The sequence below is a fragment of the Cervus elaphus genome, chromosome 20 (genome assembly GCF_910594005.1).
Source record: "Cervus elaphus chromosome 20, mCerEla1.1, whole genome shotgun sequence".
NCBI classification, from domain to species: Eukaryota; Metazoa; Chordata; class Mammalia; order Artiodactyla; family Cervidae; genus Cervus; species Cervus elaphus.
Window position 1 is genome coordinate 76,716,074 of NC_057834.1, and position 14,811 is coordinate 76,730,884.

Consider the following 14,811-nt stretch of genomic DNA (forward strand, 5'->3'; position numbering starts at 1 on the left):
TGGAAGAAATCTGAATCAACCCCCAAACCCCAAAGGTGGATCCACCTTAGTAAAAGAACAGAAAGAAAAAAAAAAAAGGGAATATTTCTGGGCTATAAAATCAAGGATTAAATACACAGGTTCCTCTGCCCATAGAATTCTCCAGGCAAGAACACTAGAGTGGGTTGCCATTTCCTTCTCCAGTGAAGAAAGAAATCACCAAGTTAAAAAGAAAACACTTTTTTAAAAAGGAAAGAGAAAAACAAACTAATTAAAGACTTTTCAACAGAAGAAAAAATAATAAACAAACCCCTTCTTTCACAAAAACACTCCTGAGAAACAGGCTGTTGAACTCCCATCCTACCATTCACTGGGTCATTCATTTGGGTCTCATTCACTGTGGGGTCAGGAATGCCTAAGCCACCTGTGGAGGAGGGCCGAAATTGGGTTTACCAAGTCAGGAAGGGAGGAACCTTGTCTCCCTGGCTTTCCTGGAATGCACCCAGGTTACTGCCTCCAGGAAACAAAACAAAACAAAAAATATAAGTCCTTCTGTCCTTTCATTTTCGATTCTCATAAACCCCACCCATACCAGATGACTTTTTTTTTAAACAAGCAACTGGCTTTTCAGCTTCTGAATCTAAGAGCAGTTTCCAGAGGAGCCAGAGGCAAGAGGAGCCCTAGGGGTGATCCAGAGCAGCTGACTTGACTCCCGGCTGCAGCGTCTGCTCCAAGTAAGTTTGCTCCTAAGCTTGACCTTCCAAGCACTGTTCTGTTGCTGCTGCTGCTGCTGCTAAGTCACTTCAGTCGTGTCTGACTCTGTGAGACACCATAGACGGCAGCCCACCAGGCTCTGCCTTCCCCAACAATAAAATCCCCCAGTGCAGGCCCTATCCTGGGGGAGGGGAGGCGAGGATGGTGCCATGGGGTCACAGTGTAGCTCAAGCAGCTCAGAGTTGGTTGGCTTTGAGGCATGTCACCCTGACGCTCTGCTCCACCTGGAGCATGTAGCAGTTGCTGTTGTGCAGCTGCTGAGATGGTGTCCGTCTCTTTGCGACCCCATGGGCAGCAGCACCCCAGCCTCCACTACCTCCTGGAGTTTGCTCAAACTCATGTCCATTGAGTCCATGATGCCATCCAACCATTTCATCCTCTGTCACCCCTTCTGCTTCTGCCCTCAATCTTTCCCAGCATCAGGGTCTTTTCCAAAATGTTGGCTCTTCACATCAGGTAGCCAAAATATTGGAGCTTTAGCTTCAGCAACAGTCCTTGAATATTCAGAATTGAATTCCTTTAGGATTGACTGGTTTGATCTCCTTGTTGTCCAAGGGAACCCCCTAAGCAGGGCTGGAGCAAAATGTCCGGCATGGGACAAGGAGGAGAGTATGCTTCATCTTCTGAGAAAAAGGGGCTGAAGTGCTTTTTAGGACTTTTGGGAGGGCCCAAACTCCCAGCCCCCTCGCAGAAGCCCTGGGTGCAGTCTCTTCCTCCAGCCCCCTCCATCATGACTGCACCCGGCTGGGCACTGGTGATAGTCCACAGACAATTTAAATCCTAACAGATTAACAGTGGATTATTTTTTTCCTTAACATTCAATATTCTGCATAATACAAAACTGTATTATTTGAAATAACTCAATTTCATTCTTAATAAAAAAAAATACTAATTGTAAGCCTATTCATGTTTATTTACCATGCATTTTTTTTTTTAATACCTGGCCCATACAAATACTGCCTCTTCTAACTTCTGATGCTTGCTGAAAATACAGAGTGTGGGGTACTTTTAACTATCACTTCAGATAACTCTACTGAATAGTAACCATTGGAAACTGTTCATCATCTTCTGCCATCTGGTAACACTATTTCATTCTAGTTACTTAGTTTTCAAGTTTCTTGGTTTGGAAATCTCAGAATATTTTTAATTTAAAAAAATACACAGTAAATTTATGGAGTCCTACCAAAGCTTTATCAATATTCTGACTCAGAGGTGAATGCTACAGTTCCTGTTGCTTAAAACTGTTCACCTTAAAAATAGTCATTTTTCAAGTAAAAAAGGGTTTACTCAGGAATAGCATGGGAATTGTCATTTGGGATAAGCAAGCTATAGCAAAAGACATGAGGCGAATTCAACCAAGAAAAAGAGGAAGTTTCTCTCTCTTATTTTATAGAGAAAAGTAGTAAGTTTGGAAGGATTGTTTTAAAAGAAAGTCCATTTGAGAAAAGTAGGTGTTCAAGGTAATGACCCTTTTTCCTTGGCTGGATTGCTAGGGTACTCCTGGGTTCTTCTAGGAGATGTGAGGTATGCCTTTTCCTGTTGGGGACTCTCATTGGAGAATCTCCTGTTGAAGATTTTTTCCTTGGGTTTTATGATTGACAATTCTTCTCATAACCATCTCCAGTGGTACTGTGTGAGAACTCTTCTTTCTGGCCTGCTGATTCCATTTGAGTGAAGTTTCCTTTTATTAATTTTCACCTAACAGAGCAGTAAAAGGTCATTTTACTGCTCTATCTCTGCTCCCAATCCAATATAGACAAAAAAGAGCCAGAGACAGAGAGAGAGAAAGAGAAATTTTAGAGAGGAATTCCTTTGAGCAAATTCATGCTTTTTCCTGACTGAAAGATTTTAGATAACTTGTATTTCTTGGCAAATTGCAACTTACAGAATGCACCAACATGTTATAGCATATTGTCCAACTTATTTACTGTTGGAGTCATACATTAATGCAGGAAAAGTTTTAAAAACTTTCTGAGAATTTATATCTTATCATCTGTATAGTAATGAATCAGGCAGGAATTACTGTTTCTCCTATAACACTGGTAAGAAAATGGAGGCTTTGCACGTAAGTTCCTTTTTCAAGGTTTCAACAGACAATAAGTGACTTGAACCCTCAGGTTTGAGCCCTGGCAGCCCAACCCCAGAACCTGTGCTTGGACATCTCGGGGCAGCTTCCAGCTCCTCCAGCCTGACTCTTCCCCCATTGCTGTCCTCCCTCAGCTGTCACTGCTTGGGCCTCCAGCCTGCTCGTCTCCCTCTTGGGCTGTGTGCTCCCATTGCTGCAACCAGGGAAGGAAGTGTCACTTTTTCAGGCCAAAGCCAACTCTCCACTTTCATTCAGAAATTACCCTCCCAGTCTTCAGAGACACACAATTGTGAAATTATGTAGGATTGACTATGTGCTTGTATAACTTTAAGAGTATTGTAAGCATTATGAGATATGTAATCCTCCTAATGACCCCAATACCCTACATGGATCACAGCCTTGTCACGGTGAAGGGACATCACCAGATAGTCAATACCGAAATCAGACTGATTATATTCTTTGCAGCCCAGATTGGAGGAGCTCTATACAGTCAGCAAAAACAAGACCTAGAGCTGACTGTGACTCAGATTGTGAGCTCTTTATTGAAAAAAATAAGGCTTAAATTGAAGAAAGTAGCGAAAACTGCTAGTCCGTTAGGTATGACCTAAATAAAATCCCTTATGATTATACACTGGTTTGGTTTGTGACCCTATTGACTGTAGCCTGCCAGGCTCCTCTGTGCATGGGATTATTCTCCAGGCAAGAATACTAGAGTGGGTTGCCAATTCCTTCTCCAGGGGATCTTCCCAACCCAGAAATTGAACGCAGATCTCCTGCATTGCAGGCAGATTCTTTACTGACTGTGCTATGAGGGAAGCCCTTGATTATACACTGGAGGTGATAAATAGATTCAAAGGATTAGACTGATAGAATACCTGAAGAACTATGGACAGAGATTATAACACTGTACAGGAGGCAATGACAAAAACAATCCCTCCTCCCCTCAAAAAAAGAAATGCAAGATTGCAAAATGGTTGTCTGAGGAGGCCTTACAATTAGCTGAGAAAAGAAAAGACATGAAAGGCAAGGGAGAAAGGAAAAGATAAACCCAACTGAATGCAGAGTTTCAGAGAATAACAAGGAGAAATAATAAGGCCTTCTTAAGTGAACAATGCAAAGAAATAGAAGAAAACAATAGAATGGTAAAGACTAGAGACCTCTTCAAGAATATTGGAGGTATTGAGAAAACCATTTCATGCAAAGATGGGCACAATTAAGGATAGAAACAGTAAGGACATAACAGAAGCAGAAGAGATTAAGAAGAGGTGGCAAGAATACATAGAAGACCTACACACAAAAAAACTTAATGTCCTAGATAACCATGATGGAGTGATCACTCACCTAGAGTCAGATATCCTGGAGTGTGAAGTCAAGTGGGCCTTAGTAAGCATTACTACAAACAAAGGTAGTGGAGGTGATGGAATTCCAGCTGAACTATTTCAAATCCTAAAGGATGGTGCTATTAAAGTGCTGCACTCAATATATCAGCAAATGTGGAAACCCAGCAGTGGCCCCAGGACTGGAAAAGGTCAGTTTTCATTCCAATCCAAAAGAAGGGCAATGCCAAAGAGTGTTCAAACTACTGTCCAGTGCTCTTATTTCACATGCTAGTGAGGTAATGCTCAAAATCCTTCAGGCACACTTCAGCTGTACATGAAATGAGAACTTCCAGATGTACAAACTGGATTTAGAAAAAGGAGCAGAACCAGGGATCAAATTGCCAACATCTGTTGGATCATAGAAAATGCAAGGGAATTCTAAAAAAAAAAAAAAAAAAAAATCTACTTCTGTTTCATTGACTATGCTAAAGCCTTTGACTGTGTGGATCATAAAAAACCGTGGAAAATTCTTCAGGAGACATGAATATCAGACCACCTTAAATGCCTCCTGAGAAACCTGTATGCAGTCAAGAAGCAACAGTTAGAACTGGACATAGAACAATGGACTGGTTCAAAATTGGGAAAGGAGGATGACAAGGCTTTATATTGACACCCTGCTTATTTATTAATAATGTATATGCAGAATACATCATGCAAAATGCTGGTATAGATGAATCACAAGCTGGAATCAAGATTACCAGGAGAAATATCAACAGCCTCAGATATGCAGATGATACCACTCTAATGGCAGAAACTGAAGAGGAACTAAAGAGTCTCTTGATGAGAGTGAAAGAGGAGAGTGAAAAAGCTGACTTAAAACTCAACATTCAGAAAACTAAGATCATGGCATCCAGTCGAAGCAGTGACAGATTTTATTTTCATGGGCTCTAAAATCAGTGCAGTTGGTGACTGCAGTCATGAAATTAAAAAAATGCTTGCTCTTTGGAAGAAAAGCTATGACAATCTAGACAACGTATTAAAAAGCAGAGACGTCACTTTGCCAATGAAGGTGTATATAGTCAAAGTAATGGTTTTTCGAGTAGTCATGTATGAATGTGAGAGTTGGACCATAAAAAAGACTGAGTGCCAAAAAATTTATGCTTTCAAATTGTGGTGCTGGAGAAGACTCTTGAGAGTCCCTTGTATTGCAAGGAGATCAAACCAGTCAATCCTAAATGAAATCAACCCTGAATATTCATTGGAAGGACTGATGCTGAAGCTGAAGCTCCAATACTTTAGCCACCTGATGCAAAATGCTGACTAGAAAAGACCCTGATGCTGGGAAAGACTGAGGGCAGGAGGAGAAGGAGTGATAGAGGATGAAATGGTTAGATAGCATCACTGACTCAATGGACATGCTTTTGAACAAATTCCAGGTGATAGTGAAGGACAAGGAAGCCTCGCATACTGTAGTTGGACACAACTTAGCAACTGAACAACAACGACCTTAATGACAGATTGATCTTTACTTTTCATGTCACCACTTTACAGAAGAGAAACTTGAGGCACAGAGAAATTAGTCTTCCCAGTCATCACACAATTCGTAAAGTTTGGCAACATGTGGACGTTGCTTAGTATTGTCTTTGAGAAAATAAAGGGACAATCCGAGCTCTCTGACTGCTACTGCAGTCTGTCTCTTGAGATCATGAAACACCCTACCATTGTAATAAAGTTCTTTAAAGTAGAAGCTAGCCCAGATGTGAGACTCTGACATATCTAGGCAGATCTGACAACACCCTGGTTGCTTGCTTCTCTTCTCTATCTGCTTAAGAAATGTCCTATAATTCCTGTTAATAAATTAATTCTTACATGCACAACATTGTGTAGGTACCTTAAACTCTGCTGTGTTTGTTTGAGAGAAAGCTGCATTATCTCAACTTCTTTCTCTCACAGTCCTTCCTCTTCCAGCCCGTTCCTGCTCCCACTGCTTCCCTGCATCTGTCTGTTCTCCTCAAAGGGTGAGGACACTGATCACCTTCATCTTTCCTTTATTGTCAAGGTCTTCCCTGGATACTCTCTACATAAATTCAACTCCCAGTGTTCCATAGGCCATTGCTTGCTCATTTCCTTGTGATACTTTACTACCCTCTCATGTACATATAGGGCTTCCCAGGTGGCTCGTGTTAAAGAATCTGCCTACCAATGCAGGAGACATGGGTTTGATCCCTGGGTTGGGAAGATCCCCTGGAGTAGTAAGTGGCAATCCACTCCAGTCTTCTTGCCTGGAAAATCCCAAGGACAGAGAACCCTAGCAAGCTACAGTCCATGGGGTGGCAAAGAGTTGGACATGGCTGAGCATGTACAAGCCTTACATATATGTATTTTGGTTATACTTTCTGTTATCTGTTTCCTCCACTGGAATAGAGTACCGTGAGGCAGAGATTTGTATCCATTTTCTTCAGTTTGATACTGAGCCCCTAGAACAGTGTTCAGCATATGGTAGGTTCTCAGTGAATATTTGTACAATTAATGAGTGACCAAATCATTCCCACACTCCAGAAATCATCTCTGATCACTCTTCATCTCCTTCATGTCCCATCTGCCTCTACTTACCCCCAAAATGTTAGTGTTTTCAAGGTTCCATCACCAATACTTTGTTTTCTCATTCTGTTCACTGTATGGCTCATGTGGGCAAGGTTGTTTTAGAGTTCATTTAAAGATCAATAAGATAATTTCTGTAATTTACCTGTACAGGCCTTGATAAAGGGTGGCTAAATACTTACCTTTTAGAAACATGCAAAGCATGGAGAATTGATATACAAGTTCCACAAGCAGAAGACCGATGTGCACTGTGAGAGATGACTTCCAGATCTTATAGTCTACTGAGTTGTTCCTCTGGGGTACAGGTTCCTGTGGCATCTGGATCTACCAAAATGGATCCTGTCTGTTTGGTGGAAAACCGGAAAAATCAACTATCAGTGAATCCCGAAGCACTGAAGATTCTGGACCAGATATCTCAGCCTCTGGTGGTGGTGGCCACTGTAGGGCTGTATCGGACTGGAAAGTCCTACCTGATGAACCGCCTGGCAGGACAAAGCCACGGTGAGTGTTGCTCAGGAACATTTGCTGGGAAGCAGTGATAACACAGTCTGCTGACCATCCTCCTCTAGTGCCCTGTTAAGGAAGAGCCTAACTCCCCCCACTGAAAACAACTTTTAATTCTCACCACTGAATTTGTAACTCCAAACCTGTCTCTGCACCTCTCTTTCATCCAGTAATGGAGAGTTCACAGGCCCATCAAAATGTCCACCTTATTTGTCCCAATCCCATCCACTGCCATCTTCTCAAGGGTTCATCTTCAAAAATTACTCCATTCCTTTCTCCTTCATCACTTTTGCCCTAAACCACAGGGTTGTTTCAAATAGCACACAAATGTCATTCAACACACTCTGTTTTTTCGAAGAGATGTAAAGAAATACAGACAGATGAATTCCTAAAACTCCCATATCTCAATGAGGCTACCACCCATCTTTTTTTGCTTCATTTAATTTCCTATTTCCAAACTTTGGTAAATTATACCCCTGTTTCTCTACTTAATCTTTTCTATAATCTGAACTATAATACATATAGAACAGTACATAAGACATATATATATGTATATATATATATACACACATAATAAAGTTGATAAACCTAAAGTGATCATCTGTGTAATCACTGCACAGATCAAGAAATACTTCAACACCCAAAAGCCCAATTCATGCCCTCTCATACCTTTCCTAGATCTCACCAATGTTTTGACTTCCATGGTGCATTCTTTCATTCTTCCCTTTTAAAAATGGCTTTATATTATGTTTCTGCATTTGTTAAGCATTGCTCAAACTTCATACAAAAGGAGTTACATTGTGACAATCATGGGGCTCTTGCTTCTTTAGCTCAACAAGAAGTTTATGAGGGTCATCCAGTTTGTCATACATATCTATAATTCATGTATATTCACCATCATAGAGTATGCTATTGACAGAGAATAGGAAATTTTATTTATTCACTCATTGATGATGAACACTGGTATTATTTGTAGCTCCAACTTTTATGGGTTCACTGTTGTGAATATTCTTGTATCTATATCCTGGTGCACGTGTGCACTAGCTACCCTTGTTTGATATACTCAGAAGTGCCATTGCTGGGTCATGGAGTCAACATGTTTTCAGACTTTCAAGATAATATCAAACAGTTTTTCAAGTTTTATGTGCAATTTATGTGCGTATTAGCAGTAACTGGAATTCTCCACAGCATCATAAAAATTTGGTAAGATTTTTTTTTTAGCTTTGGCTGATCTGATGTCTGTACAGTTGCACATTATTTGCTTCACTACAAGTAAGTAGTACTTGTAGATAGACTTCTCCCTGTCTTCCTCTTTCTTTTTGTTTACAGTCTCCCGTTGGCCTCAAATAAAACATTTTATATTTGTCTTTCTTTTAAAGAATTCTTGACAACTAGTCAGGGGAGAGCACTTTTTCTTTGCCAGGTTAAAATAATGAATAGGTCATGTTTCTTGGTGATTAAAGATTTGAGAACTCTAAGAAATGATATCAGTCAAGATGTTTCAACAGTCGAGGTGTTTCACAATATTCCTTTTTATTCTATTCAAGATAACATCAGGTAATAAGGAGGTGATTTCCATTTCTAAGGAAGTCTTTCACCTGGTTATGTTTTTTTTTCTTTTTTTTTTTTGGTTATGTTTTAAAGAACTTGAATTGTGGCACTACTACCCCAATTAAATGACAGGAAGAACAAAAACAAACAAACAAACAAGTAAAACTGGTGCCCAGTCAAAGTTCGCTAGCAGAAGCAGCTCACTACTGTCTCCTTGTTATGATTCTTTGTCTCTCCTTTACCTCACATAACTGACAGTGATGAACTTCAGTTATACCCTGCCTTTCTCCCTGGGGGAACTGGGAGTTCAGACTGCTCTGTATTAATCAGAAAGCAGTCAAATGCCATCACAATGTAGAAGAGTGCAGATCATCTCAGGTTTTATACCTGCTAGAGAAGAATACACAGAACATGGCAGTTGAATGGCCTAAGCCATGCACCCCTGGGCATTTCATCATATCCATTTCTATTCTCAGTTGAAGGGAGCATTGGCATCCGGCAGACAGTCAAAATCTTGGATATAGATAAGACATATTTTGCTTTCTTACCCATATGCGTGTTAGTTGCTCAGTCCTGTCTGACTCTGTGATCCATGGACTGTGGCCTGTCAGGTTCTTCTGTCCGTGGAATTCTCCAAACAAGGACACTGGAGTGGATTGTCTTTCCCTTCTCCAGGGGATCTTCCCAACCTAGGGATCTAACCCAGGTCTCCTGCATTGCAGGCAGATTCTTTACCATCTGAGCTAACAGGGAAGCCCATTACCTCACATAATCACTTTCTGTTGGTTTAAGCCTTAGAAAGAAGGGCAAACAGTTCTCACAGGTCTTTTCTAATCCCCTGCTATTTTATCCCCACCCAAGTCAATGACCAAAGATTTCATCATTTTTTGAACAAAAATGAGGAAGATACAGGGAAAACAAGGAGGGAAAAGACAATTTAACAAAAGCTAATGTGTTAGTTCAGAACCTGGAAGGACACAGATGATCCACTTAACAGGTAACCGGAAATGGAGTGACAATTACAAGGGCCCAAGCAGAGCAAAAGGAACCACTCCATTTTTCTGAAGGAAGCAGCAGAAACAATGGCTAGGGAGCCTTTATAAGTCCTATAGGGTGAAGAGGCAATGAGTGGATTCCAGAATGTGACAGAGACCAGAACAACTGGATGGGGCTAAATGAAAGGAGATGTGACGAAGGCACAGGAGCAGAGGTACCAGGACACCATGGCTCACCAGGGTGGAAGCCAAGGGGACAGTGCCTGACTTCTGATCTCTTGCTGGTATCTCTCACTGTTGGGACTCCATCAGAAAGTGGAGGATATGGAAGTGATAAAAATAGAAAGGTTAATAGAGTTTACATTAATTCTGGAATGTGACACAGTATGAGCCATTAGTGTTATGAGGTGAATATGGGACAAGAAATATTTCCTGGGAAGGTCCTGAACATGTGTAAACATTTGAACTGACAGTCCTTGCTGAAATGAAAACACGTTTCCCCCAGCCATGCACTCACATTTCAACAACTTTACCCAAAGTAACCCATGGGCAGCCTGGACTATCTGGTCTCCTTGTGCGCTGCATTCTTCTTTCTGTGCAGGTTTTCATCTGGGCTCCACAGTGAGGTCTGAAACCAAAGGCATCTGGATGTGGTGTATGCCCCACCCCTCCAAGGAGAGCTGCACCCTGGTCCTTCTGGACACTGAGGGCCTGGGCAATGTGGAGAAGGTAAGGCAGGGAATCTTCTTTACTCTTTTTTCCTCTTTCTTTTTTAAATTGTGAAAATATGATAACACATTTACAGGAGACCTGGAAAATACAGAAGAAAGCTACATATAGTACTACTATATATTATAATAAATTTTATGCAGATAAGTTAAGATTTTAGTTGGAGTTTCAATATCAAACTCTCAAAAATTAATGGAATGAATATACAGAGAAGGGGAAGGATATAGTAGACCTGAAAAGCACTATGAACCAATTCAACATAACTAAGATTTATACAATTTTCACACAACAGTAGAATACAAATTCTATCCAAGTTCCCATAGATTATAAACTAGGAGACACTTTAACTTATCCAGGGATGTAAGATCAGGTGTGAAAGAGTCATGGTATAAAGGTATTAAAATCATAGAGTCTGTTCTCTTATCATTGTGGAATTATGTTAGACAGCAATATCAAAAGATATGTTAAAATAACCCACATACTTATAAGTACACTGTGACATTTACCAAGAGAGATATTTGACTTAGCCACTAAAATCCTCAATAAAGTTAGGAGACAAAAAAACACAGAGGGTGATTGCAGAGTAGAAAGCATTTAAATGAGAAATTGATATCAAAATGAGAAATTAATATCAAAGACATTTAAAAATTCCATGGGTTTAGAAATTAAATGGCCACTTTTAAATGATGGGTATATCCAAAAGGCCATAACAAGGAAAACTAGAAAATATTTGTAATAGAATAAAAATAAAAAGAGAATTTATCAGAATTTGTTACATGTAGCTGAAGCTGCTCAATGCAGTTAAATACAATGTGGAGTCTCGAATGAGGTATGAAAACAAGGGACACAAGCATAAAGTTTTGTGAAATTTGAACAAAATCTGAACTTTAGTTAATAATACTATATCACATTTTAACATGTGATTTTTTTTTTCTACAACATAGTATTTCTTTATATTCTCAGAATTGGATAAGAAGTTTCAAGCCTCATTCAAAAAACTTCTTTTTAAACAAATAACTAAGATAATAAACTTTTCTGGTGACTCAGACAGTAAAGAATCTGCCTGTAATGCAGCAGACCTGGGTTCAATCCCTGGACCCGAAAAATACCCTGGAGAAGGGAATGGCTACCCACTCCAGTATTCTGGCCTGGAGAATTCCATGGACAGAGGAGCCTGGCAGGCGTGGGGTAGCAAAGAGTAGGACATGACCGGGCAACTAAGCATACAGACTTCGAGTAGTAATACTAGATGCCAAAGTACATGGAGTGATATCAAAGTTTTGAGTAAATATAAATTAGAAATCTAGGACTCTATTCATACTAAGTCAAACAAATGGAATCAAAATGTCATAATTTTTAGCCAGACAAAAATTTATGTTTTCTAAAATATATATATATATATAATACACATTATGTATAATATGTATATATATATACAAAAGCTTTTCTACTATTCTTGATAAGGACTTTAGAAAGAATATAAAAAAAAAAAGAGAGAGAGAGGGACAGAGAAATTGAAAAGCATAAACTAAACCAATTGGGAGCACTGAATATGAAATAGAAAAAGTGAAACAAATAGAGAAAAGTAAAATATCATCATATAGTCCACTTGTTATTAAATATGACTGTTCATTAGAAACACATCTAGAGCTTTGGAGAAAAAGAGCAATACCTGGGCATTTGTATTTTTTAGAAAATTCCAAGATAATTCTGATGTGCATCTGGATTTTAAAAAGTGATTCCAGGTTTTTTATTGAATGGTAATTGTACTGATGTAGAATTCTGTTATTTTTTTTGTTGACCAATCATGATACAATATGGAGAAGGCAATGGCACCCCACTCCAGTACTCTTGCGCCAGGAAAATCTCATGGACGGAGGAGTCTGGTAGGCTACGGTCCATGGGGTGGCTAAAAGTAGGACACGACTGAGCGACTTCAATTTCCTTTTTCACCTTCATGCACTGGAGAAGGAAATGGCAATTCACTCCAGTATTCTTGCCTGGAGAATCTCAGGGATGGGGGAGCCTGGTGGGCTGCCTTCTATGCGGTCGCACAGAGTCGGACATGACTGAAGCGACTTAGCAGCTGTAGCATGATGCAATAGTATTAACGGAATAATAGTTACATAATCACAATAATAAAAGATGTGTATCAGTTTTCACAATCAATAGCCAGACAAAAAATAAAAGATAATTAGAATTGCAAGCCATAATAAAACATGATTAACCTAACAATATAAAATTATCACATACAATTTGGGGGGTTAAGTAGAGTGATGTGGTAGGTGGAAGTGCATACATGCACATGTTTTCATCAGCCCAGCCAGTTTATGCCTTTTCGTTGGTGCATTTAATCCACTTACATTTAAAGTAATTATTGATATATATAATTCTGTTGCCATTTTCTTAATTGTATTGGGTTTATTTTTGTAGATCCTTTTCTTCTCTTGTGTTTCCCGCCCAGAGAAGTTCCTTTAATATTTGTAAAGTTGGATTGTGCCCATCTTTGCATAAAATTTTCCCTTGGTTTCTCTAATTTTCTTGAAGAGATCTCTAGTCTTTCCTACTCTATTGTTTTCCTCTATTTCTTTGCATTGGTCACTTAAGAAACCTTTCCTTCATGTTGAGGTTTGACAGGAAACAACAAAATTCTGTAAAGCAATTACCCTTCAATTAAAAAAACAAACAAAAGAAAAGAAACCTTTCTTATCCTTCCTTGCTATTCTTTGGAACTCTGCATTCACATCAGTATATATTTCCTTTTCTCCTTTGCCTTTCACTTAAGTGAACAATACAAAGAACTAGAGGAAAGCAATAGAATGGGAAAGACTAGAGATCTCTTCTAGAAAATTAGACATACCAGGAAACATTTCATACAATGGCAGGCACAATAAAGGACAGAAACGGTATGGACATAACAGAAGCAGAAGAGATTAAGAAGAAGTGGCAAGAATACACAGAAGAAATACACAAAAAAGGTCTTAATGACTCAGATAACCACAATGGTGTGGTCGCTCACCTAGAGCCAGGCATCATGGAGTGTGAAGTCAAGTGGACTTTAGGAAGCATTACTACGAACAAAGCTAGTGGAGGTGATGGAATTCCAGCTGAGCTATTTCAAATCCTAAAGGATGGTGCTATTAAAGTGTTGCACTCAATATATCAGCAAATTTGGAAGACTCAGCAGTGGCCACAGGACTGGAAAATGTCAGTTTTCATTCCAGTCCCAAAGAAGGGCAATGCCAAAGAATGTTCAAACTACCACACAATTGCACTCATTTCACATGCTAGCTCAAAATCCTTCAAGCTAGGCTTCAACAGTGCATGAACCGTGAACTTCCAGATGTACAAGCTGAATTTAGAAAAATCAGAGGAACCAGGGATCAAATGTCAACACCTGTTGTATCATAGAAAAAGCAAGGGAATTCCAGAAAAGCATCTACTTTTGTTTCATTGGCTACACTAAAGACTTTGATTGTGTGGATCACAACAAACTGTAGAAATATCTTCAAGAGATGGGAATACCAGATCACCTTATATGCCTCCTGAGAAACCTGAATGCAGGACGAGAAGCAACAATTAGTACTAGACATGGAACAACGGACGGGTTCAACTAGGAAGAAGTATGTCAAGGCTGCATATTGTCACCCTGCTTATTTATCTTATATGCAGAGTACCTCATGAAAATGCCAGGCTGGATGAAGCACAAGCTGGAATCAAGATTGCCGGGAGAAATATCAATAACCTCAGATATGCTGATGATGCCACCCTTATGCCATGACAGAAAGCAAAGAGGAACTAAACAGCCTCTTGATGAAAGTGAAAGAGGAGAGTGAAAAAGCTGGCTTAAAACTCAACATTCAAAAAATGAAGATCATGGCATCTAGTCCCATTTCTTCAGGGCAAATAGATGGGGAAACAATAGAAACAGTGACAGACTTTATTTTCTTGGGCTCCAAAATCACTGCAGATGGTGACCTCAGCCATGAAGTTAAAAGATGTTTGTTCCTGGAAGGAAATCTGTGACAAACCTAGACAGTGTATTAAAGAACACGGACATCACTCTGCCGACAAAGGTCCATCTAGTAAAAGCTGTAGTTTTTCCAGTAATCATGTCTGGATGTGAGAGTTGGAGCATAAAGAAGGCTGAGCACCGAAGAACTGATCCTATTGACTTGTGGTGCTGGAGAAGACTCTTGAGAGTCCCTTGTACTGCAAGGAGATCCAACCAGTCAATCCTAAAGGAAATCAACCCTGAATATTCTTTGGAAGG

At 39.7% G+C, this 14,811-nt stretch overlaps 1 protein-coding gene across 2 annotated transcripts in view; it reads left to right on the plus strand.

The window, feature by feature from the left end:
- Positions 1-584: 584 nt before the first annotated feature.
- Positions 585-14,811, plus strand: part of LOC122676924 (guanylate-binding protein 4-like) — a 31,248-nt gene continuing 17,021 nt past the window's right edge. For both annotated transcript variants that reach the window (XR_006335666.1, XM_043876516.1), the window contains exons 1-3: positions 585-713; positions 7,065-7,260; positions 10,411-10,538. Coding sequence is in view for 1 of the 2 variants with exons in the window: in XM_043876516.1 (XP_043732451.1) it covers positions 7,092-7,260; positions 10,411-10,538 (297 nt within the window). In the remaining variant the exon portion in view is untranslated. The remainder of the gene's footprint in view (positions 714-7,064; positions 7,261-10,410; positions 10,539-14,811) is intronic.